This window comes from Macaca nemestrina, chromosome 1, assembly GCF_043159975.1.
Source record: "Macaca nemestrina isolate mMacNem1 chromosome 1, mMacNem.hap1, whole genome shotgun sequence".
NCBI lineage: Eukaryota > Metazoa > Chordata > Mammalia > Primates > Cercopithecidae > Macaca > Macaca nemestrina.
Window position 1 is genome coordinate 139,311,744 of NC_092125.1, and position 26,148 is coordinate 139,337,891.

The 26,148-nt window shown below is 43.3% G+C and overlaps 1 protein-coding gene and 1 long non-coding RNA gene across 2 annotated transcripts in view; one reads left to right on the forward strand and one right to left on the reverse strand.

Annotated features, from left to right (window-relative positions):
• LOC105485411 (ATP binding cassette subfamily A member 4) overlaps positions 1-1,368 on the forward strand; it is a 126,388-nt gene extending 125,020 nt beyond the window's left edge. The window contains exon 49 of the mRNA XM_011747756.3: positions 1,249-1,368. Within this exon, the coding sequence (XP_011746058.2) occupies positions 1,249-1,368 (120 nt within the window). The remainder of the gene's footprint in view (positions 1-1,248) is intronic.
• LOC139357915 (uncharacterized) lies at positions 214-17,135 on the reverse strand. Its single transcript, XR_011611957.1, has 3 exons — positions 16,859-17,135; positions 9,094-9,232; positions 214-5,393 (listed from the first exon to the last, which is right to left on the reverse strand). It is a non-coding gene; the product is annotated as an uncharacterized lncRNA (long non-coding RNA).
• Positions 17,136-26,148: the final 9,013 nt, after the last annotated feature.

Genomic DNA, 26,148 nt, shown 5'->3' on the forward strand with positions numbered 1-26,148 from the left:
GTTGCATGCCTGTGGTCCCAGCTACATGGGAGGTTGAGGCAGAAATATTGCTGGAGCCCAGGAGGTCAAGGCTGACATGAACTGTGTTCATACCACTGCACTCTAGTCTGAGTGACAGAGCAAGCCCCTGTCTCAAAAAAGCAAAACAAAACAGAAACACCAATTTTAAATGTACAGTTTAGTGAGTTTTGATAAATGTGCATTCCGTGTGTGGTTTTTTAAGACGTAATCACATTTTTTATTGCGGTAAAATATAACATAAAATTGAACATGTCAACCATGTTTAAGTGCACAGTGCAGTGGTATTAAGTACATTTACATTGTTGTGCAACCATTACCACCATCCCTGATAGAACTCTTTCATCTTGCTTCAGTGAAAATCTCTGCCCGTTAAACACTAACTCGCCACTTCCTGCCCCCTCGCCCTTGGCAACTACTGTGCTACTTTCTGTCTCTAAGGCTCTGACTACTATAGATACCTCATATAAGTGGAATCATCCAGTATTTGTCCTTTTGTGTCTGGCTTATTATGTGAGGACTTAGCATAATATCCTCAAGGTTCATCCGTGTTATATCATATGCCAGAATTTCCTTCCTTTTCCAGGCTGAATAATATTCCTTTGTATGTATATGTGCTACATTTTGTTCATCCATCTGTTCATTCATTGATGGACATTTGGGTTGTTTCTGGGTTTTGTGTTTTTATATATGTTTGTTTTAAAATAAACATCTTTAAAGAAAGTTAAGTAAAGCAAGGAAAATGGAAACAGGGAAGTCTCCATTTAACCCCTGAGGAGCTGGCTCACCCACACCTTCTCATCAGCATTAAGCAGGGGAAGGCACGAGCAGGAGTCTGGGCCACATGCACACTCAACGAGGAGCCAAACAGGGATCAATGACTTTTTTTTCTTTTTTTTTTTTTTCTTTTTTTAGTTAGAGGATTAGGATGCTGCTAGCTGAGAATCTGCCTTGCCTTGATTACCCCAATGTCTGGTGCCCAAGTCCCTTGAGTCCTCCAGCAGGAACTCCTGTGGCATCACTCGGGAGTCTAGTCTAAGAAGATAGCTCTGACCAGGGCACTGGTGGCCAGGCTTCCGTGGGTGGGCCAGCCTCCCCCGGGAAGGACACAAGCCATACCAGCTGGGCTGTATGTGAACTGTGGAAAATAGAGAGCAAACTGGGTAGATGGGTGTAGGGTGCTGTTTTCCTGGAAATATCTACCTAATCTTGCTCTTCTCTTACCTCCAGGTATTTGTAAATTTTGCTAAACAGCAGAATGAAATTCATGACCTCCCTTTGCACCCTCGAGCTGCTGGAGCCAGCCGACAAGCCCAGGTACCCCTGCTGCTTACGCAGTCCACAGCTTGAGGCAGCTCCTCGGCTCAGAGCCCAGCTGGTTCATTGGGCTTGAGTTGCTTCAAGGCCTCAGATATGCCTCCTACAGAGAGTCCCGCCCATACCATGGTCCCTACCAAGTCCACACCACATCCTCATCACATCCTTCCTAAGTCCCTGCCACTGTCCCCCTGTTCTGTGCTGAAGAACTTTTCATTCAGTAGCTGTAGGGGTTCCTGTTGTAATCAGGAAACCATTTGGATAGTATGGGAGAGCATTTTTGAAAAGAACTTTCCCATGTTTTTGCTTACAGCAGAAAAGCTTGGATTTGGGGAATAAGGAGCAGAGAAGGTAATAGAGAATATTAGAATGTTTTGGCTGCTTGACATCTATGTCTGGACATGTGTTTGAGTTTCAAAGGAAGAGGCTTAATTGGCATATCATTTCAGTGGCAGACACATTTGGTTAGATCAAGGAATAGCACCTGTTGTAGGAAAGAGCCTCTTAGCTCTTTACAAAAAATCAAGAAGATGGAGAAAGAAGCAATAAGAGGTATGTCTCCTGGCTTGTGACAACTCTTGGAATAGGTGCTTGCAGGTTCCTGCCCTGACACAGTGCCCATGTAAAGAGCACACCACCAAAGAAGGAGAGAGCTAGAGTAAGTACTAGAGGAGGTACCAGCATCCCAATGCCTTGGCTTAAGCCTGGGACTCTAGAGGGATGAATTAGCCACTCTCTTCTGACTTACCTGGAGAGTAAATCAAATCAAATCAATAAGCAAGGATATGCAAAAGCCTTATTTCCCCATAAAGTTTTTATTCTGCCCAGTTTCTTGATTGCAAGAAAAACCAAATACAGCTAATTATTGAAACACTGCTGTCCAAAGCAGTGCTTGTGATGAATTTTTTCGCTTCCTCTTGACCAGCAGAGACCTAATGGCTACTTGGCAAAATTGACTTTGTCTTCCCACCCCTTATCCTCCAGAGGGCCCAGAAATGCCTAAGTAAAGGCTCCTTTAGATAGGGAAAGGTTGCTTTTACTGAGATCTTCCAGCCACTGATTCCCATTTATAGATCTGGTGATTGATGTTGACATCAGTTGAAAATTATTTTTGAAAACCACTTGCAGTCATGAATCCTTTTTATAACTCTATAACTCAGAATATAAAATTGGGTAGCAAAATTGTTTCCCAGAATTACCCAGTGGTCTCCCCATCCCTTCCTGCATGTTCCCTCTTAAAGGACTAATCCCACATCACCTCTGGGCCAGGCAGAACATCAGGGGTGCTAATGTTCTATGATCTACAACAGTTAATTCCAAACTTTTACCCCTTATTGGGTGAGATCATTTTTCTATTGTGTTTTTTACATTTTTGTTCACAAAGATTAGAAAACCTGCAACACACTTATTCGCATATTTTTATGATAATTTTCATCCAAAACCTAATTCTGACTTTACAACATACTATCTTTACAAAGGTTTGCGAAAATTCTTTCATATAGCATTGTATATGTCTGTCATGAAATAAATAGTAATTATATTATTGTTTACATTATACCACCTCAAAATAATTTCCTTTAAAGTACCCTTCAAACAAGAAAAAGGTAATTTCTCTCAAGAAGTTCTAGAGAGAATTTACTACTTGCTCCTAAGCAAATGCGAGAACTTCAGGAAGTTAATCCGGCTGTTGGCTTGACAACTCCAAATTGTGAGCAATGACCACACGGATATTTATCTAGAAATCAGCATGTTAGATTATCAAGAACATTTTTACTCTACAAAGGACTCCGTCTTGGAAAACATGTTTTGGGATAAGGTCTTACGCAATCTTACACTCTGTTGTTAAAACTGGTGAGGGTCAAGGTTTTAATAAATTAAATAGGTGACAGATGATCAGACAACTTAGAAACATCCTAAATAGGTTAAATTGTGTGACCATCGCATGTGCATTCCCAAATTAGGAACAACTCAGATCAATTTCTAATCCTTATTGTTACACTGTTCCAGTTCCCCCATATAATTTGTATCTTTCTATTAGTTTCAGAAGTTTCTGAAGTACCCTCAGCCTTGATGGGGATCCTCGCACCACCTCAAATCCTGTTCTCAGCCCTAAGTACTGTATTAGTCATCCTCTTAAGGGGATAGGTGATTTTAAATCAGATAACGGGATAAACCACATTTCATCTAGACTGATCAGGCCTTTGTCCAATCCCCTCCTCACCCACACTACCCCAACCCCACAGCAGGCATTGGTTCAGGAATTCAACCCATACTTTGTAGCTGGAGACAGTGTGTCTCCAGTTAAAAAGGTCACCTTGGTGTCCACTTCTCAAGGAACATGGACACCTTTGTTAATCAAAGCTCAAGCTTTGATCTGGAGCCTAATATCCTGCCTTCCAGCTCTCATCTCTCCCCTCCCCCAGTCACATTTTCCTGCTTCCCAGAGCCACCCCTACAGGAAGTGGTCAAGGGAATTCTATACCTCAGGGCTGACCTAAATCAGGATTTCTTGGCTTTTAAGATAATGGTAACTTTCTTAAGCTAAAAAAAGCCCCCAAAGACCCCATAAGAGCCCTTGGAAACAGCACCATGGATGTAGCTTCCCTCCAGGATGTAAGCATGTATGCACACATCTCATATGTGTGAGTCTTTGTAATAAATGCCTGGATCTTAGAACCAGGGTGACCTGATTCATAGATTTCATAGAGAAAGAGAGAAAGATGGCCCATAACCCAGGTGATCTGACGGAATCACAGTGCCCTCAGCTGAGTGCCCTTCAGAGACTGATTGACAACTGTTTAGCTTTTGAAATCTAAAAGTAGTCACACCATCTCAGAAAACCAAGATGACGCGAGTCCATGTGATCTCATTCCACAGGACTGATCTTTCACACTGCTCGTTCCTGCAGCCAGAGAGGAACTCTGGGCAGCTGGAGGTGCAGGAGCCTGTGCCCATATGGTCATCCAAATGGACTGGCCAGCATAAATGACCCCACTGCAGCAGAAAACAAACACACGAGGAGCGTGCAGCGAATTCAGAAAGAGGCTCTTTCAGAAGGAAACTGAAACTGACTTGCTCACCCGGAACACTTGATGGTGAAACCAAACAAATACAAAATCCTTCTTCTCCAGACCACAGAGTTAGAAACCCCGGGCCATCCCACTAGCAGCTTTGGCCTCCATATTGCTCTCATTTCAAGCGGATCTGCTTTTCTCTGTGTTTGTCTGTGTGTCTGCATGTGTGTGATTTTCATGGAAAAATAAAATGCAAATGCACTCATCACAAATTGTCCTAATCCACAGTCTCCCTGGTGTGCACCACCTAGTATAGTTTTAGACATTTTTTAGGTGGGTGCATAGCTCTTTGTCAGTCCCATGCACTTCTGTGAGTGTTATTGCCTCAGGACTGCTCATTCTGGCAAGATTCTGCAACACTAGGTTGGAAGTGAATGGACTAGTCTTAATGTTCCATGTCAAGTCTTTGTAGAGTTTGAAGAAAACACCCAACTAGTAATGCCTATAAACATTATCCATTGTCAGCTGAGTATTACCGACTTTAAGTTTCATGCCTGTTTGCCCAACTTATTTGAGTGTTTACCTCACAGATGTAATTAGGACAGGAGACAAAGAGGCATGGACAGGCGAGAGTTGATCCTTGGTTGGACCTGAGATCCGACAGGACTTTGTAACCATTTGAAGCGTTCAGGACCTCATTCACGTGCTGCTGTGCCATTTCCGCAATGCTACCATGTGCATCTTCTGCAGTGGTGTTAGAAGGGAATGAAGGCCGGGCGTGGTGGCTCACACCTGTAATCCCGGCACACAGGGAGGCTGAGGCGGGCAGATCACGAGGTCAGAAGATCGAGACCATCCTGACTAACACAGTGAGACCCCTTGTCTCTAAAAATACAAAAATTAGCCGAGCGTGGTGGCACATGCCTGTAGTCCCAGCTACTCAGGAGGCTGAGGCAGGAGAATCGCTTGAACCAGGAGGCGGAGGTTGCAGTGAGCCGAGATCGCGCCACTGCACTCTAGCTTGGTGACAGAGCCAGACTCCTTCTGGAAAAAAACAAAAGAAAGGAATGAGGATGGACATCTAGTTCACATAAATGCTCACCAAGATTCAGAAAATAATTATTTTTAACCAAACGTTTCCAAAGACTTGTGGATGAGGAGAACAAGTGGGTTTCCTTGCCAGGGCAGTCTCCCTCCATGACCTAGAGATGGGCTTCTTCGTAAATATGCTTTCATTATACTGAGGATAGACTCCAGAGTCGGGGTGAAGGAAGAGGGAAAGGGGAGAGATGCTGAGGCCCAGGAACTGTGGCTGAGAAGAGGATGAGGAAGAAAGTGAGCACAAGGTGCTAAAATTTTTATTTCAGCAAGAAGGGTCCTGTGCTCGTTTAGAGGCAGACAGAGAGCAAGGGCTACACAACTTTAAGTCCTGCACACCTCCTGACTTGCCACTTTGCACCTACTAGATGCTAGGCAAATAACTGCCCATAGAGACTATACAACTAATTTGGTAGCCCCACAGCTTCATCTGGTTTTGACTTTTTCTTTTAACTTACCAATGACCAAAACTGTAAGGCCATTTTAGCTAGGGCTAAGATAGAGGTTGGGAAAGCCCAGCACACTGCTTGCGTCACACTGCTTGCATCACACTGCTGCACCCTGGCTGGTCTCAGAATTTAAATTAGCAACTACAATATCACAGGAAAGAAGACTACACTCTTTGGGGCTGCTTAGGAAAAGAAAAGAAAAGAAAAAAGACTACGTAGGGTAGGGGAGGTGGTTTAGCAGCCATTCTGTTTGGCTGTGAGAGTTTCGGAAAGGCATCATGAAGTGGATATAGTTGGATGCAGGTAAAATCTGCACACCCCCTTAAGGAAAAATCTCAGTGTACCTTTTATCTCCACTACACCTGAGGTCTGTGTCTTTTCATCCTGTTTTTTCCAGCTCCTGGCACACAGAATATGTTCAACTAATACCCACCAAACTGAAAACCTAGCAAACTATGAAAACCCAGCAAGGAAAATAGACAGAAAATAAGTGGGTCCAAGAAAATGATGCCTCCAAAAAGCAGCAAAGGGCAAGTGGAGCAGGAGGATGCCGTGCTTTAAAAATACCCACAGGCTGGACACAGTGGCTCACGTCTAATCCTAGCACTTTGGGAGGCTGAGGCAGGTGAATTGCCTGAGCTCAGGAGTTTGAGACCAGCTGGTCAACATGGTGAAACCCTGTCTCTACTAAAATACAAAAAAAAAAAAAAAAAAAAAAAAAAAATTAACCACGTGTGGTGGTGGGTGCCTATAATCCCAGCTACTCAGGAGGCTGAAGCAGGAAAATTGCTTGAACCCAGGAGGCAGAGGTTGTAATGAGCTGAGATCGTGCCACTGCACTCCAGCCTGGCAACAGAGTGAGACTCCGTTCAGAAACAAAAACAAAAACAAAAACAACAACGATAACAACAAAAAGCCACAAAGCAAGGAGGAGGCAGCAAAGCCACAGCTTGCTTGGGTTTGAAAAGGGTTAAAGCTGGAAGCTAGGCCCAGATCTCCTGAGAATGTGTGACTCTACTGAAAGATGCCCCAGTCTGTTAATAAGGGAAATTTATGAGGAAAAGGAGGAGGAAATGGAAGAGTCAGTTCAGAAAACATGGCCAGTCAAGAGATGCTCCAGGCGTATGATGTGCTGCCAGAATTTCTAAGTTTCCAGTTCTTCTTTGGGAAGCTCAAGATTTTGGAATAGCTGGGATAAAAAGAGAAATCTCTTTCAACCTGAGTGAAAAGCCCACTCTAGCTCTCCTGAAGAGATGGGAAGAGAAAAATGGGGCAGAGAACCCATCAGCAAAGCTCTGGGCTTGGAGCACAGGGTCTCTGTGGCAGCCTGGGCACCTTCACTGTGGCCAGTGAGGAGGAAGTTCTGCACCAGCAGGCCTGCGGGGATTATGGGGCAAGGGAGGAGCTTTTCCTCTAGAAATAAAGCAGCCTCACCCTTGTGGGGTAGCTGTTTCAGGCACCAGAAGGACTCAGCCCGTGGGCCCCAGAGACCTGGGGCTTGGTTTCCTCAATGCAGCATTTCAATGCCTGAGCAGGTGCCCTGAGCTTAACAGTTCATGACTCCTGATGATAACAGGGGAGGATTGCTCCACATTTTGTCAAGGTGATTGTCAAGTTGGGGAAAGCATAAGTACTGGAATTTTCAGATTCATAAAGCCATAGGCTTGTAGAGTTGGAAAATACCTCAATATTCACAAATTAAGCCTTTGTGGGATTGTTTTGTTTCCACTGTTTTAATAGAAAAGGAAAAGCACATTCCAGAAAAATTCAATGGCTTGGTAGGCCATCCAGCCTTCCCTGCAGCCCCACTCCACTGCCGTCCTCCTTAAGTGGCTTCATTCTCCCAGGGCTAAGCATCCACAGGTCCCAGGGGACATGCCCACTGGACCCAGAACTCTGCAATTCCCTGTCCAAATGAGCTAAAGCCCACTTCTAGGGCCTGTGTGAGCTGAGTCAAGGCTGGTCCCGGATTGTGCTGGCTAGTGTCCACCCATGGCACAAGAGGCCACTTGGGAAAACAGGGGAAGGAAGAAAAGGGGAATGAGCCATGGGAGAGTGGGCTGTGTACCACCACAGGCCAGTGTGGAACTCCAAGGAGGCCAAGAAGATGACATTTGAACCCAGGGCATTCTGAAGGTGGTTATTTAGCAGTTTGTTAGCTTCATTTGTAACTTTAAGCACGAGACACAAATGGCATGAGGACCCCCAAGGCACTCTACTCAGGGCCCTTCCTGCAGCTTACCATGACACACACTCAGCTTCCTGAGCAGCTGCCTGATGTCCAGGCTCAGATGTGCACATCTCATGAGACATGCTTTGCCCAGACCCAAGCCTTCTTCTTGGTTTTATACTTTAGTACATTTCATAAGAGACCACAGATTATTGTAGCCAGATCCCACAGTTTTGAGTCATGGTGAGTTTCAGGGGGCACATTTCATTCATAAGACACTGCATAGCACCTGGTCAGACAGCATTCCAGGCACACAGCCTAGCCCTGGTGCAATTCTTGTTTTCCACCAGAGCTAGGCAGCCTCTTTGGTCTTGAACAATACTGATTGCCATGTTCATCCTCTTACAGCTGCCAAAGAAGCAAAGGAGTAAGGGGGAAAGGAGGGGAGAGAGGAAACAGTGCAGAAGAAGGTGAAAAAGCATCCACTACTCCATATTCTGGGGACAAAGCAGAGAACAAGACCCAGGCTCTGCTTTCACGGTGTTAACATTCTAATGCAGCATCAGCACATTTTTTTTTTTTCTGTAAAGGGCTGGATGGTGACTATTTCAGACTTTGCAAGTCATACAGCCTCTGGTTGCAACTACTCAGCTTGGCTGTGGTTCACGGAAGCAGCTACAGACAACATGTAAGGAATGGGCAAGGCTGGGTTTGGCTCATAAGCCATACTGTGCCCACCCCTGTTCTAGGAAGTAAACAGATTAATGTAAAGGGACATCAGAGACAGCTTCAGGTGCCTTTTAGGGAGCCCCCCCCCCAATTACCACTTGTTACATTTTCTGTTTTATAGTAGGAACTGCAAGTAACTCTAGTTTAGCTGGGACAGCAGATGTTGAAAGATAAGTTGAAGGTCAGAGAATGGGGACAATTTTAAGCTCAGAAATTATAATTTTAGATCTTCATTGAACTAAATCAACAGCTGACAGCAGCCAGCCTGCAGGAAGGTGTAACGAGCCTGGATTTTTACCTGCTTCTCCCATCAGCCGCACTTCATGTAACAAGATGTCTTATAGGTACAGCATCAAGTCCCACCTAAACCAACAGGAGCCTGAGGGCTCAGCTCCAAACATTCATGGTCGTTCCCTCAGCTAAATGTCTACGGAGCTCTATAGAAACAAAACAGCAAGGTCAGTAGGTTGATCACTTTTAAAATGCGGGCTCTTGGGCAAAAATGTCAGGGAAGAGCCAGGAAGTCCCAATTTATTTGTAGTCCCCGCTTTGGAGAGGATTCCCTATTTTGGAGTGTTCAATGGTATTTATCGCTATAAAGGTGTAGATGATGAACTTTGAAAACTACAGGATGGTAAGCAATTATAAGGTAATGTTATACTTTTTGTTATTTTAAGTGTCCTCACTTTCTGAGATCCTGAACTGATTAATTTTCCTGTTTCAGTTGTAGGCATGACTCGTCTCCTGTCCTGAGAGGCTTAAAAAAAACCTCAGACTCCTTCTCTACCACATTCTTCACCCCCTGTATTCTACCACTTGCCAAAATACAGCTTCCAACACCACAAGGTCATTCCCAAATACCCCTTTTGCCTTACTTTTACCACTGTCCTTTCTCTGATAGAGGCCTTTATTACTACTTCCTGTCTGGGTGATGTTCCAGCTCCAAGCCTGGCCTGGCCTCTCCCACATCCACTGATACCAGTCTGCTTCTTAAAATTCATCTCCTGAGGTCTGTTTGGTAACCACGATTGAATACTTACTATTAGCCAGGCACTGTGCTAACTGCCACATACAATAAGAGTCCCTAACACCACTCTGGTTGGGAAGCTGTCTCAGAAATAGATGAGGTCAATGCAGTAGGGAAAGGGAGGGAGAGGGGATGGGAGAAGGAGAAGGAAAGAGGAGGAGACAGAGATTGAGAAAATACAAAATAATGCATTATAGGAGCCCAAAAGAAGCACACTCAACTAGCAGGAAGTGGGAGGGAGTAGGGAAGACCTCCCAAAAGGATCGTTCACTGAAGTTCTCAATGGTTCCCATAAACTGCAGAGTTAAGTGCAAAATCCTCACTTTGACATTAAAGGCCTTTTATGATTTGGCCCCAACTTACCCTTCCAGCTTGACCCCTTACCAGTCCACATATGAGTTATAGTCTAGCCAAACAAAACCCCTAAATTCAACCCTCATTTTCCTGTCCCTGTCTTTAACTATTCTCTCTCCTCTCTCTAGAATATCACTTTTCAAATTTGTATTCAGTGTTAACAACTAGTTATTTACATGAAAGTATTTAAAAAATTAAGTTAGTTCTATCTCACAACATACACAAAGATAAGCTCCAAGTGGATTAAAGTATTCTTTTTAAAAAATAAGAAGTCATTTTATGTAATAATTTTTAAATTGTGGAACAATCACAAATTTACAAGAAAGTTGCAAGTATAATATAATTTTTCAATTGTTTGACAAAAAACTGCCAACCTGAAGCCTCATAGTTTGTATAGTTTGTATATTTCCTACAAACAAGTACATTCTCCTACATGATCACAATACAGCCACCAACAGCAGTAAATTAACATCCCTACCATCTAATCCTCAGACCCCATTCAAGTCTCAACAATCATCCCAATAATGTCCTCCTTTATAGCAAAAGGATCCAGTTCAGAATCACACATTGCATTGAGTTGGCATGTCTTTTTGATCTCCTTTAGTTTGGAACAGCTTCTCAGTCTTTTAACGATGACAGGTCAGTTATTTTGTAGTGTTCCTCAATGTGGGCCTGTCTGATGTTTCCTCATAATGAGATTTATGTTGTGTATCTTTGGCAGGAATATCTCAGAAGCAATACTGTGTTCTTTCCATTGCATCCTATTAGATGGTGTGCAATTTCAACTTGACCCATTACTAATGATGTTCACTTTAATCACTTGATTATGGAGGTGTCTGCAGGCTTCTCGTCCACAAGATGATTCTCTTTCCCTTTGTAATTTACAAGTATTTTATTTACATGTATCTATTTATGAATTCATGGCTTCCTATTATATTCAGTGGGTTTAATTCTTTACTATTTAGCTTAATGTCCAATTTGTCCCTTATTTAGCTAGTAGAAATCCATCAGACGGCTCTTGTGTCCTTTTGATGTGTTTCACATCATTCTTTGAGCACTTACCTGCTTTCTGGCACAACAAGATATTCCAGGTTTATCTCACCCATTTCCCCAAGGGCCCTGGTTCTTTTTAGGGAACATACTATTCAGAAACCAACATCTAGGCTCTCTTAGTGGACAATTAGAGAATATGTATGTATGTATGTACATATGCATAGATATAGATATACATGCAGTCATATCTATATTTATTTCTCTATATATTAATGTATACATCAACAATCATGAGGTTATGATGATACCTCCGATTCCAATACAACATCACAGCATTTACTTTCATTTTTTCCTTCCACATTTGCAGCTCCCTTCCCTGAAAAATTGGGTCCCAATATCTTTAATATATTTATACACACATTACTTATATGATCGATCCCTCTGGATATAACACATCTCCCATCTCCACCACTGTGATCCTGCCTACCTTCCCCAACAAGAATCTCACCTGACACTACCAGGGTTCTGACACCCACACTTTCCTCCCCCTGCTCAGGCTCTGACTCCCCACCCTGGGCCACTCCAGCACACAGATACCCTCCTCACCCTGCCTGGGGTCTGGTTTCCACCTTCCTACATGGATGCCCTCCTTGCCTCGCCTGGGCTCTTACACCTGCTCATAGCCCCTGAGGCTCCCCTGAGCCCTACCTGGGTACCTACCCAGCTCCCTAACACCTAAAAGCCTTAAGAATGATTTACTCAGAAAGAAAGGAAACAGAAGAGGGAAAGGAAGAGTACCCAAGACCACTTTTGAAAACCAAAGTGGAAAATCATTAGAAGAAAATATAAGATACTGTTTTCATCATGTTGAGATAAGAAAAGTTTTCTTAATAATGTTGGTTGCTAACACCTAATGAGTGCCAGGGACTCATGGCACTCGTGAGTCAACTATGTGCCAGGGACTGTTTTAAGCACTTTATATATTTAATTACATAATCCTTATAGCTACCTAATAGGCAGGAACTATGATTATCTCCATTTAACAGATGAATGAATGGAACCCCAAAGAGGTAAACTTGACCGAAACTGCACAGTAAGCCATGGGGCTGGGATTTAAACCCACATGGTCTGGCTCCAGAGCTTATATTCTTACTCACTACTCCATACAGCCTCTCCAAAGACACATAACAAAACATGCGCGTGTGCGCACACACATACACACACACACACACACACCCTGTAGGGGAAAAGTTCATTAATTTGAGTACATTAAAATGAAAAACCTCCACAGAACAAACCACACTCTAAAAAATAAAGACAGACTGCAGACAGGAAGAAATTATTTTCAGTGTACATAATGAACAAATAATTAGTATTCTGATAGATGTAAAAAAGACAAATAACCCAAAAGACAAATTAGCAAAGAATACAAATAGACGCTTCACAGAAGGGGAAACTCAAATAGTCACTAAGCATGTGAAAAGATGCACAGCCTCACTAGTAATCAAGGAAATAAAAATCCAAATAACAATGGGATACTATTTCACACCTATTAGGTTGGCAAAAATCAGAAAGATGAATGCTACCAAATCTGTCATCATCATGGAGAATTGGGAACTCTCACTACTAGTGGGCATGTGTGAAGAGGGTCCCCATGACCACCCTTATGTTCAGAGATGCATATAGTAGAGGGACTCACAAGACATGTTCAGAGATATGCTAGAGGGACTTAGAAGATTCAGCATATAAGTGTACTCATGGCTAAGATGTATTACAGCAATGGAGTAAGAATACACAGCCAGATCATAAGGGAAGAAAACATGGAAAAGATCTGGTGGGATCCATGCACAGGCTCCTGTATGCTTTCCCCTCCCATGAGGGATCACATAGAGTACATTCATTTCCCAGTGGTGAAAACGCGGCAACGGGTGTGTGATGCTTCTGCCCAGGGAAGCCCATTAGAGACTTGGCACCCAAGGTTTTTATTGTGTCACATAAGCACACTTTAACTAGCATGTTTCAAAATTCCAGACTCCCAGAAGGAAAGGAAGGGCTCAGCATGAACCACATTGTTTCCACAGTCTAGGCACAGTAAGCCATGCTTATCCATTAAAGAACAATAAGAACACTCCAGAAACCCAAGTTCCCAGATGCCAGCTAAGGGTTAGCCTTGCAAGCAGGCCCTTCTGAAAACAGCAGCTTTGGGTCTGCTATGATAACTATTTACTGCAGAGTGTCCATGGATAGGACCAGTTTGGACAGGATTTGACAACATCTAGTAAAGTTAAAGATGTACATGTCCACCAACCTAAACCTTTCTCCTAGGTCTACTCTGTCTTAGAGAAACTGGACATGTGCACAGAAGGATATGCTCAGGTGTGTTTCTTGCAGCCTTGTTTATAAAAGCAAAATATTAAAAACAATCTGAATGCTAATCAAGAGAAAATTAGTAAATAAAGTATGACCTGTTCATGCAATGGATGCTATGTAGTAACGAAAATGAACTACAGATAGGTAAGTCTCAAAATATAATGTTACTAAAAATATATAATGGCAGCAAGATCTTCCATGGTCACTCTGAGGAAAATTTTGATTTCCTCTACTGCCATCCTCCTGTTACATTCCCTTCTCTGCTTTTTCTTACATTGTTAGTAGTTGTCATTTTGTCACATACCACATGTTTTTACTTATTTATCTTGCTTATTGTCTCTCTGCCCCTCTGGAATACAGAGGAGAAATTTTCATTTATTTTTTTATGGCTGTATCTCCAATGTCTAAAACAGTATTTGGCCATAGCAATTACTCAATAAAGTACTTCCTACCTGGGAAACACCATTCTGGACTTTGGCCTTGGGAAATAACTTATAACTAAGTCCTCAAAAGCAATTGCAACAAAAACAAAAATTGGCAAGTGAGGTCTAATTAAATTAAAGAACATCTATACAGCAAAAGAAACTGTCAACAGAGTAAACAGACAACCTACAGAATGGGAGAAAAAATTCACAAACTATGCATCTGACAAAAGTCTAATACACAGAACTTATAAGGAACTTAATTCAGCAAGCAAAAACAATTCCATTAAAAAGTGAGCAAAAGACATGAACAGATTTCTCAAGACATACAAGCAGCCAACAAACACGTGAAGAATGTTCAATATCCCTAATCATCAGAGAAATGCAAATCAAAATCACAAGTAGATGCCATCTTGCACCAGTCAGAAAGGCTATCATTACAAAGTCAAAAAACAATAAATGCTGTCGAGACAGGAAAAAAGGGAATGCTTGTACACCATTGGTGGGAGTGTAAGTTAGTTCAGCAACTGTGGATTTCTCAAAGAACTTGGAACTACCATTTGACCCAGCAATCCCAATAAATCATCCAGAATGATTTATTTCTCAAAAGAAAATGAGTCATTGTACCAAAAAGACACATGCACACATATGTTCACTGCAGCACTATTTATAATAGCAAAGACATGGAATCAACCTAGATGCCCATCAACAGTAGACTGGATAAAGAAAATGTGAGATACACACACACACACACACACACACACACCATGGAATACTACGAAGCCGTAAAAAAGAACAAAATCATGTCCTCTGCAGCAACATGAATGCAGCTGAAGACCAATATCCTAAGAAAATTAAAAAGGAACAGAAAACCAAATACCACATGTTCTCACTTAAAAGTGGGAGCTAAACATTGGGTACTCACGGACATAAAGATGGCAATAATAATAATAGACACTGAGGACTACTACAGGGGGCAGGGAGGGAAGGGAGAAAGGGTTGAAAAACTAACTATTGGATACTATGCTCACCACGTGGGTGATGTGATCAATCATACCCTAAGCCTCAGCATCACACAATACACCCATGTAATAAACCTGCATATAAACTTTTTAAATATAAAATAGAGGTTGAAATTATTTTAAAAATAAGCTATTTTCTGAATTAGTAAGTGAAGTATGGTGCAATTTTTATAAAATTTAAAACATGTAAAATACTAAATATTATAGATACATGTGTATATAGTAAACAAAAAAATATTGTGACATGCATGAGGATTATAAACACCAAATTCAGGAAGTGATGGTCTATTCCTAGGTGGGGAAAGAAGGGGATGAGATCAGAGAGAGTTACAAAGGAGGCTCAACTGTATCTGTAATATTTAAATTTCTTAAAAATACATGACACAAACATAGCAATACCTTAAGAATTGACAAAAAAAGTAGTGGGCACACAGGTATTTTTAAGATTATTCTCTATATTTTTATATGCCTGAAATGGTTCCTTTAAAAATATTATATCCCTGCTGGGCATTGTGGCTCATGCCTGTAATCCCAGCACTTTGAGAGAATCACCTGAGCCCAGAAGTTTGAGACCAGCCTGGGCAACATGGCAAGATACCATCTCTACAAATATTTTACAATATATTAAATAAATATAAATACAAATTAAAATATTCTACCCAGAGCAAATATCTTACACCACCAGCCACCACCCCTGCCAACATCACCATCAAGCAGAAGCTGCCTTCGTTTCCGTGAATATTCACAACCATATGTGCACAACTCTTCTAAATGACAACTTACTTCACTTCTCCCATCTCCCTAATGGACTGCAAAATCTCTGATACTGAATTTTACTCATCTTTGCATCCCTCACATGATCTTTCATGGTATCTTGCTACAAAATGTATTTTCATTAAATGCTGAATTGGGTAGAATAAAAATGTTAATTTGGGAAAAAGCAGACAGAACAGGCTACATAATTCGTGGGGCCCAGTGCAAAATGAAAATGTGGTCACCTTGTTAAAAAAATTAGACTTTCAAGAAGGCAGTAACAGAGCATTAAATCAAATGCAGAGCCCTATGAGTGTAGAATCCTGTGCAACTAAACAGGCCACACACCCACGAAGCTGGCTGACAACAGGCTTTGAATTCACAATTCACAGAGTATCTGAATGATTTAAAAGGATGGAATGTAGGGAGGCTGCTAGCTATGCATCCAAATTCATTATTTTCTTCTTCCACAGTAACAGAGTAATAACTCTGTGGGTGGTGTCGCCCAGGTAAGAGCTACATTTCTCAAGCTCATAGTAAGGTGTGGCCTTGTCACTAAGTTTTCTCCGGCAGAACAAAGTAGAAAGGATGTGTGCAAAGTCCAAGAAGGAGTGCCCCTCCACGCTCTCTTCCCCAACTCTGCCATCTGAAATGTGGATTTATGGTAACCCAGTTTCAACCACGAAAACAGCCTCAAGGACTCAGGATGGCAGAGCCACAAGATGGAAGGACTCTGGGTCCCTGAGCGTTTGTGTGGAGCAGGACTGCAGCACACTCCCCTCAGACCACTAGGTGGCCCAAGTTAGTGAGGGTCTCTGGCTACAGCAGCTGAGCTTGGGTAACTTAAGCGATAGGATGAAAATATTATTTTTTATTCATCCAACAGCCAGATATATGACCTTCCAGACTAAGTCAATGCTGTAACAGGCCTGCAGGCCCCTGTCGCTGGTGGCAGCAATGGGCCCTGGGCCAGCTCTGAGGAAGGAGCTTAGCTTAGACAGGGAAGTGAACTCAGCTCAGGTGGGACACACAGCTCTCTCCAGAGAAACTCAAGCAGCTGCAGAGGATGTTAAATTTCCTTGACAGAGCAAGCTTGGAAGTCCCACACGGAAAATATCTTACGGTACAGGACATGAAAGATGTCCCCAGAGTGCCCAGAATCCTTCCTGCCAGCCTGGGATGGGCTCCTCACCGACCATTCAGATCTCTGTCTCTGGGAGACTCAGTAAGCAGGATCACTGGAGCCGAAAAGCAGCTGGGCTGTGGCAGATGAATCAGGAGAAGAGACTATTTACACAGCAGGATTGAGACAACACAGAGTCATCTAGTTCCCACCAAGGCTCCAAACAGCTCCCAAGCCATGTTAAGCCCCAAATCCAACCAGCTACTCACTGGATAACATCCAGGGATCAAGGATCAGAAGTTATATAACAAGCACATATCCCACAATGCACGCACGCGCATACGTGCACACACACACACGCACACATACACACACATACATCTTTCTTTGGCAACAGGCCTTGGCTTTCATAACCACATTCTACTTGGATTTGCTTGGGAATTTTAACAGCTACAGTTAATGAATGTCTATGCCTCATATTCCTATTTCCATGAAAACTGAGCCAGCTAACTGAAGAGGCTTAGGCAGAGGGAAACTAGGATATCTGACCTTGGACCTTGCAAAACCAAAGAGGGATAGAAAGGAATCTGGAATTTGCCAAAGGATGCAGCTGAGAAAGTATTTTCAATATTTAGCATTTTCAACATATTTAACATGTTTTCCAAGAAACAGCCGGGCTACTCATTAAAGCCAGTAAAAAAGCCAAGGTTTAGGGAACTTGCCTGAGGTCAGCGGGAAACTCAATGCCAGAGCCAGGACCAGGCTCAAGTCTTAACGGCCCCAGTCCTGCTCCAGCTCGTATACATACCTCTCTCCCTTTTAATTAAAAAGAACAGCAGAGAAGCAGACATGTATCAAGCAAAGGCCAAATGGCATGTACTGCATATACATGTCAGACTCTCTCTCAAAAACACAGTGTGGTTGCAGGGCCTAAAACACTAGTGAGAAACAAATCTTGGAACTGTAACAGCAAGGTAGGATGGAGAAGGGGGTTGAAACAATGCTGAAGCCATATGCGGAGAGCCGGAGAGTGGCCATTCCCACCTGGAGACAGGCACCTGTGGGGTTGTGCATACACAGCGAAGCAGAGAGCAGCAGGGCCAGGATGGAGGTGGGGAGCCAGGACAACTCGCCTTCATGATACTCCCTATTGGCATGGTTCCATGGAAATCTGATGAATAGACATTCTTTCATTCAACCTTTTGATTAAGTGGAAAAATATGGCAAATACGGGCCAAGCTGGAAATAATAAAACAAAAGGATGTAAGAAAGCTAAAGAAACATGCACAGTGAGCCATTTGGAATACACACACTGCTGCTGACACACCCTGGGATTCTGGAAAAAGACTCAGTTAATGCAGGGAGGCGGACACAAGCTTCTTGTCAGGCTAAGGTTGAAAGGTCTGCCAAAGTAACAGGAGCTGGCTGTTTAGGGAAATTGCATCTTCTGTCAGAGGCCTCTGCAAAAAGAAAGAACTTCAGGGGTGTTAATAAAGTTTCAAACGTGCGAACTCATGGGTGCACCATTTCATGATCTGAGTTCATTTTGGGAGAGCAAGAGATGAAAAGGGGGCTACATATGGTTGACCGAGCAGAGGGAGGGGTGCTGGCCTGTTGTTAAGCCACAAAAGCCTTGGTTAATAGCAGAGAGAGGAGGCTGGGAAGAATCTTATCAAGGACTTCCTGCCTACCATGCCCACGTGCCACCCTTCCACAGGTACCTATTGCCATGAACACTCACCAGCATCCACAACTTCCCTCTGGTTGACAGCCCAAAACAAGGCCTTCATTATAAAGCCTCATGGCAGAGCCTGCCAAGCCTCCCAAGAGCTGATGGGAGCATACCAGCTATACCTTTCCCAAACTCTTCCCCATGCTTGGCCCAGTTTTTGTCTGACCCCTGACCCTCACTGATGGTGTTGTTTGTGGCCTCTACTCTAATTCCTACCTTTAAGACTTGGTATGGTTGTTACTTGATCTTAGGAGCACTGACCCTTAGTACACCGACAAATGCCCACTCAGACCTCTCTCCTTTCTCCTTGAAAGTCCTGGGGTGAGGTACATGTTTTAGTTTCAGGTCTTGGGTTCCCCCACTCCCAGTGGTAGCCCACCCATCTGCCACTCTCACCAGTCCAACCCCAGCCTCAGGTGGGTGGCTCTGCAGAGTTAGAACAGGGCCACACTGTGGTGGTACCTCTATTTGTAATTTGTTCCGTATGTTATACCTAACTTAATCTTTAGTTAAATGTACACAGTTAATCTCATATCTTGGGTTTATTTCTTCTTTATTAATCTTATTGTCCTTTAGAGACCAGAATTTAAAAACCATCAATATTCAGGTTTTGTTAAGAAGACGTGCTCAACCCAAATAGACTCAAAGCTCTGGTATCTCTAACTGAAGACCTTTGTTAGCTCTCAACTGTTTCTGAGCCCCTACTATGGGTCAAGAAGCATAGTAAGCACGGAGAAACCAAGGACAAGACACAGTTCCCAGTCTTGCAGGGCTCAATGTCCAATAGGGAGAAAGGCAGATACCCAGTGTTATGATTCAGGGTGAGTTTCACTAAGAGGGAGGAAGTAGAGGCATGCCTGATCCAAAGGAGATGATCACTAAACTCATTGATAAGAAGACTAAAAGAATAACAAGGGGGAAGAGTAAGGGTGGGGGGAAATGGTAGAGAGAGTACACTAAGAATGGGGGTAGCATGGGAGTGATAGAGAGACCCTGGCAAGTTCTCCAAGATGTATCAGTATGGCTAGAAGTGGGGAGATGTGGGTTTGGTAGGTGCTTCCAGGGAAGATAGAAACAGGTTAAGCTATGTGCTGGTGCACCTTGTACACCATGTTAAGCCATTTGGACTTTATCCTGTGGTGTACCTTGGCTCTTACACTTTCATGAACATAAAATCACAAGGAGAGCTTGTTTTAACTGTAGGCTCCTGAACCCTACGTGCAGAAATTCAGATTCAATGGCCAGAGAGTGGACCCAGGAGCCTGCATGTTAATAATCCTTCCCTTCCCAGGGTGAGTTTGATGCAGGGGATGGTTGGGTGACACTTTTCAAACACAGCTGTAGGAGACATGGAGTTATAGAGGGGTGGCATGATCAGGACTGTTTCAGAAAAATCACTCTGGCAGAAACACCCTATACATGCTCACTCAGCAGAGCCCCCTAATCCTTTGATAATCCTCCTGTAACCTTCTGTTGCCCAGGGGCTGCAAAGCTCAGAGTGGGCTCTGAGAGTGACAGTTTCCTGAGAAGAGAGGCCACTGGGAAGGCCATGTCTGAGTGGTCCTGGACTGTTTAGTTTTGGCTGTTTTGTAGCCCAAAACCCAAGGCAAAGAGGGGTGCTGGTTGTGAAAGCATGAAAGCGCTGGGGCCCCAGGTCCACTGACAGGCTATGGATTCTGGAGGACACAGCTAGGGGCTAGAGCCTGGAATGGATCCCTGTCTGGTCTAGCCAAGGCTGCAGAAGCTCCTGACAGGACAGAACCTGTGCTCATTTGGTTAACAAAGGCCCCAGGGGAATTTGGGTTCCGGCCATGTCAGCTATTTATCCCTGAAATGTCAATGAAAGCATCTCCTAGAGCTGAATTCACCCTGATTAATGTAGTCTAGTTTCCTGCAGCCAATACTGATAAATACATTGATAAATATTTTTACATGGGTTTTTGTAGCGACTGCCTTCTTATAACCTGGGGATACTGGGAATGGTCAGAAACCCAGGCTGGCTGACAGCACAGAAGGCTAGGTGATGTTATCCCTTCTTGTTACTCAAAACCTGCCCACACCAAATTCCAGGCCCTATCAGCATCCACCATCTTTCTCATCTTCCCATGCTTCCTCCATAGCAAGAGTCTCATCTCTCCCAAAGTTAGACAATGCTACAGAAAGTATCATTTTGCTTCATAATTTTAGAGCATGATGTCAGAGATCAAGAGGGCAAGAAACAAGTCTTGGGCTTCTTTTTTCTGGCTCTTGGTAGCAAGCAGCTACTCCAATGAGCAGGTCTGAAATGAGCAAGAGATCTCTGTATGGGTGGGGTGAACTGGGACTCACTTTCAGTCCCCCAGCCAATGTGCTAAAAACTCAGTTCCAAGGCCACCCAGTCACCAGTTATTATACTGGGACCACTTGTTGATTAAACACTTCCCAGATCACTTTGTGGCCTACGCTTAACATAATTGCCCTTTCACCAGCTGAATCCTGACTGGAACTTGCTGGTATTGTGCCCCCATTGACTATCTGGTGGAACAGCACTAAATATCTGTAGAAGAAAACAGAAAAAATCATCATATTCAGGTGCTTTAAACAGCCATAAGGAGATGGCTCAATTTTAGGTAGAGACAGGGACCTAAATTAAACATTTTGGCTTTTCCATGTCAAACTGCCTGTCAATTTATAGGCCATAGACATTTAAACGTCATATTTGTGCGTGTGTGGTCTAATGATATTTGTGTGTAGTTGATACCTAAAATATTTAAGAAACATCAACCTTATGTCACTAATTGAAGGATAAGTTTCACCCAGCTATCAAACGTATTTATAATTAATAAGGAGCTTCTAGAGAGTTGATCGTTTGGAATCTACTTTCAACACCATGATCAGGCCAGGTGCAGTGGCTCATACATGTAATCCTATCACTTTGGGAGGCCAAGCCAGATGGATCATTTGAGGTCAGGAGTTGGAGACCAGCCTGGCCAACATGGCAAAAACCCATCTCTACTAAAAATACAAAAATTAGCCGGGTGTGGTGGCACGTGCTTGTAATCCCACTACTCAGGAGGCTGAAGCAGGAGAGTCACTTGAATCTGGGAGGTGGAGGTTGCAGTGAGCCGAGGTGGAGATTGAGCCACTGCACTCCAGCCTGGTGATAGAGCTGAGACTTTGTCTCAAAACAAAAACAAACCAAGATCAAAGCTTGAGATGGCTATCAAGGATACTATTCTACTCTAAAGAACTAAAGCAATAAAACCATTACAACTTGTTAACATGAGGAATTGAGTGGCTGGGTTTAGTAAGACCCAACCAAAGCACCTGAGCATCTTGGTGCAGAGACCAAGAGGCAGGTGGGTCAGGACAATTCAGTGATGATCATCCTAAATGAGTGTTGCTCATGACACCCATGACACCTAGAGACAGGGATTTAAAAGTGGCCCAACTACGGGGTGCAGTCACCATCCATTCGGATCTGGAATAAAGATACCTGAAGTCCCAAGATAACTTTAAGATCTAGGAATTAGTTTAAATAAGAATAAGCCTTCAAGTAGTCTCCAAAATGATATATTTATACATTTTATAGCTATTTTGTCAAAAGTGGGACATGTAAGTCAGACATGTCTACATACAGGAAACTCATTCATGTCAATTAATTCTAGACATTATTACCTCAGCATTAACTATGAGGATTAAACTGAGGCTCAGAGAGATTCAAGATCATGTAACTGGTAAGTGGTAGAGTTGGAATTCACCCAGAATGGTCTGTCCTCACCCCCATCTTGTTTCTACTACACTTTCTTTCCAGCACACCATATCTATGACACCTGGGTTTACTGTCTTGTTCAAGAGACATGGCTGTTTCTCAGTCTTACAGTCAAGAATTTCCATCTGGGGTAAACAAAGATTACAACAAAAAACTCAAATTATTGGTCATGTCTGGCCTGCCAGTGTAGGAGTGCCCCCAATACCATCAAGGCCAAAATCAAAGATCAGGGGGCCCCCACTGCCATGCCTTCACCCTTCCCAAGTATTCTCAGCTTGGGGACCCAACTCAGAAACACAGAATAAATTTGCAGACACCAAATGGCAAAGTGAGTGATATGGTTTGGATCTGCATTCCCGTGCAAATCCCATGTTGAATCGTAATCCCCAGTGTTGGAAGTGAGGTCTGGTGGGAGATGATTGGTTCATGGGGGCAGTTTCTCCTGAATGCTTTAGCACCATCCCTCTTGGTATTTTCCTCATGGTAGTGATTTCGTTTTTGCAAGATACGTTTTTTTTGTTTGGTTGTTTTTGTTTTGTTTTTGTTTTTTGAGATGGAGTCTCGCTCTGTCACCCAGGCTGGAGTGCAGTGGCATGATATCAGCTCACTGCAACCTCCATCTCCCGGGTTCAAGCGATTCTCCTGCCTTAGCCTCCCAAGTAGCTGGGACTACAGGCATGCGCCACCATCCCTGGCTAATTTTTATATTTTTAATAGAGATGGGGTTTCACCATGTTGGCCAGGCTGGTGTCAAACTCCTGACCTCAAGTGATCCACCCACTTCAGCATCCCAAAGTGCTAGGATTACAGGCATAAGCCACCGCGCCTAGCCAAGATCTGGTCATGTAAAGGTGTGTGGCACCTCCCCTCCCCCCGGCTTTCTCCTGCTCTGGCCATGTGACGTGTGTGCTCCCCCTCTGCCTTTTCCCGTGATTGGAAGCTTCCTAAGGCCTCCCCAGAAGCTGATGCCACCATGCTTCCTGCTCAGGCTGCAAAACTGTGAGTCAATTAAACCTCTTTTCTTTATAAATTACCCAGTCCGAAGTATTTCTTTATAGCAATTCAAGAATGGACTGCTACAGTGAGTTTCAGGAGATCAATATTTTCACACACACAAAGGCACACAGACAGCTGGGTTGCTCTTCATCTTAGGCACACCCAGTATTTTCTATGTATTTGGTTGGTTCCTTTCAGATATTATATTTCAGGTGGGTCAGTTGAGTCCTTCCTATTCTCAATTTGTCATCTCAATTTATAAATTATGACTGCCCCAAGCTGTAACAATTAGGTTGCAAAGCTGTGGCTGTGTAACCTACTCATGGCAAAACAGAGAAGGCTTAAAAGACATAACAGCAATGGGAGGAACACTAATATTTGTCAGGTTTCTATTATGAACCAGAAGCTTTCAAAATAATCCCATGAAGTAGTTATTCTTACCCTCACTTTTTAGCTGAGGCCACTCAAGCTTTGGGAGGTTGAGTGATCTGCCAAACTCATCCAGGTAATGAGAGGTAGAGCTGGGATTTGAATCCAGGTTTGTCTCTTTCTCTCTCTCTCTCTTTTTAAGAGACAGTGTCTCACTATGTTGCCCAGGCTGGAGTGCAGTGGTATGAGCATAGCTCACTGCAGCCTTGAACTCCTCATCTCAAGCAATCCTCCTGTCTCAGACTCCTGAGTAGCTAAGACTGCAAGTGTGCACCACCATGCCCAGCTAGATTTGTCTCTCTTAACATCAATATATTATCTCATTTAATTTAATTTAATTTACTATTCTTAATATTATGATGACAGTATTATTACCCCTCCTTTACAGGCAAAGAAACCGAGGCTGCTTATGAAAAGGGTTTGCCCTCTGGGACACTCAACTTAAGCACTTTTCACAGTCTTACAAAACCATTATTAAAACACAAATCAAGACTCCTAACAGAATACAACACAGTATAAACTCTTGAGAACAAACCTCTCACAATAAGCACTCAATCGTTTCACAGTTCCAGGGAACTATGTATAGCCCTCATGTTTTAATGGTACAACCTTTACCTATGTAGTGATGTAATGAGCCACCCCAAACGAACCAAGACCTCCAAATCAAGATCTGAAATAAAACTCAGGTCTGAAGAGAGGATTCTCGGAAGATAGCAGAGTAGGAAGCACCAGGAATCTATCTCCCCACCTACACAACAATTACAGTGGCAGGATCTGTCTGATGTGACTATTTTGGAACTCGAGTCTATTAAAAGGCTTCCAATTTCCAGGGGAAGGCTTGCATGGTAAAATGTGGTTAATTTTAGTCAACTTCAGCTCATAGCAGCTATCCATCACCCATTCCCAGGGCAGGCAGCTGTGCATGTGTTCCTGGAGCAGCTTGCTGGCAACTAGTGGGAGGCAGGATAGACAATAAGGACTCTGTGCTCCAAAAATTGGGGATCTGTGTTCTGATTATTGATTGTTGCTTCTGATCTTGAAGATGCAGGCACAGGCAGGCAGCCATTATTGCTCCCTTTACCCTATTATCGCAAGTCCTTCCTCCTCAAGTGGAAGCAACTTCTAGGGGATTTAAAGTGCTGTGTCCTTTTTCTCCCTGCTCTACCCCTTCATTTTTCTCTTTTTCCCCTTTTGGGAGCCAAACATGTAAAGTCTGGTGTGTTCAAGAGCAACCACACACGCAGGGGGTTTAGAAAATGATTGTGGGCCGGGCGCGGTGGCTCACGCCTGTAATCCCAGCACTTTGGGAGGCCGAGGCAGGTGGATCATGAAGTCAGGAGATCGAGACCATCCTGGCTAACACAGTGAAACCTCGTCTCTACTAAAAATACAAAAAACTAGCCGGGCATGGTGGCGGGTGCCTGTAGTCCCAGCTACTCAGGAGGCTGAGGCAGGAGAATGGCGGGAATCCGGGAGGAAGAGCTTGCAGTGGGCAGAGATCGCGCCACTGCACTCCAGCCTGGGTGACAGAGCGAGACTCCATCTCAAAAAATAAAAAAACAAAAAACAAAACAAACAAACAAACAAACAAAAAGAAATAAAGAAAATGATTGTGCATTCCCAGGGCAAGGCGCGGGCTTAAGAAAGACCTGAAAAGACCTTCTTAGGTTTGCACTTCAGGCTGATCCTTGGCATAGAGACAGCCCACAACAATCAAAAACCAAAAATGAAAGTCAGTAAACCTTGGGGAAGAGTTAGAATCTGATTTCCAGCGTTACTGCGATATTAGATTCAAATGTTCAGTTTCAATAACAACAACAGAAAAATCACAAGGCATACAAAGAAACAGGAAAGTATGACTTCTTCAAAGGAAAAAATAAACCAACAAAAGCTATCCCTGAGAAAGACCAAATCATAGACTTGTTAGACAAAGACCTTAAAACAACCATCTTAAACATGCTCAAAGAACTAAAAGAAGACATGGAGTCCGGGCGCAGTGGTTCACACCTGTAATCCCAGCACTTTGGGAGGCCAAGGCGGGCGGATCATCTGAGGTCAGGAATTCAAGACCAGCCTGACCAACATGGTGAAACCTCATCTCTACTAAAAATATAAAAATGGGCGTGGTGTGCACCTGTAATCCCAGCTATTTAGGAGACTGAGGCAGGAGAATCGCTTGAACCCGGGAGACAGAAGTTACAGTGAGCCAAGATCATGCCACTGCACTGCAGCCTGGGAGACAGAGTAAGACAGTTTAAAAAAAAAAAAAAAAAGGTTAATATGTAAGTGTCGTGTGTGTTTTACCACAATTTTTAAAATGCATTATTTTTAAAAACTCAGATCTGGAAGCAACTGATGTGTGCCTTATCACTGGCTTCTTT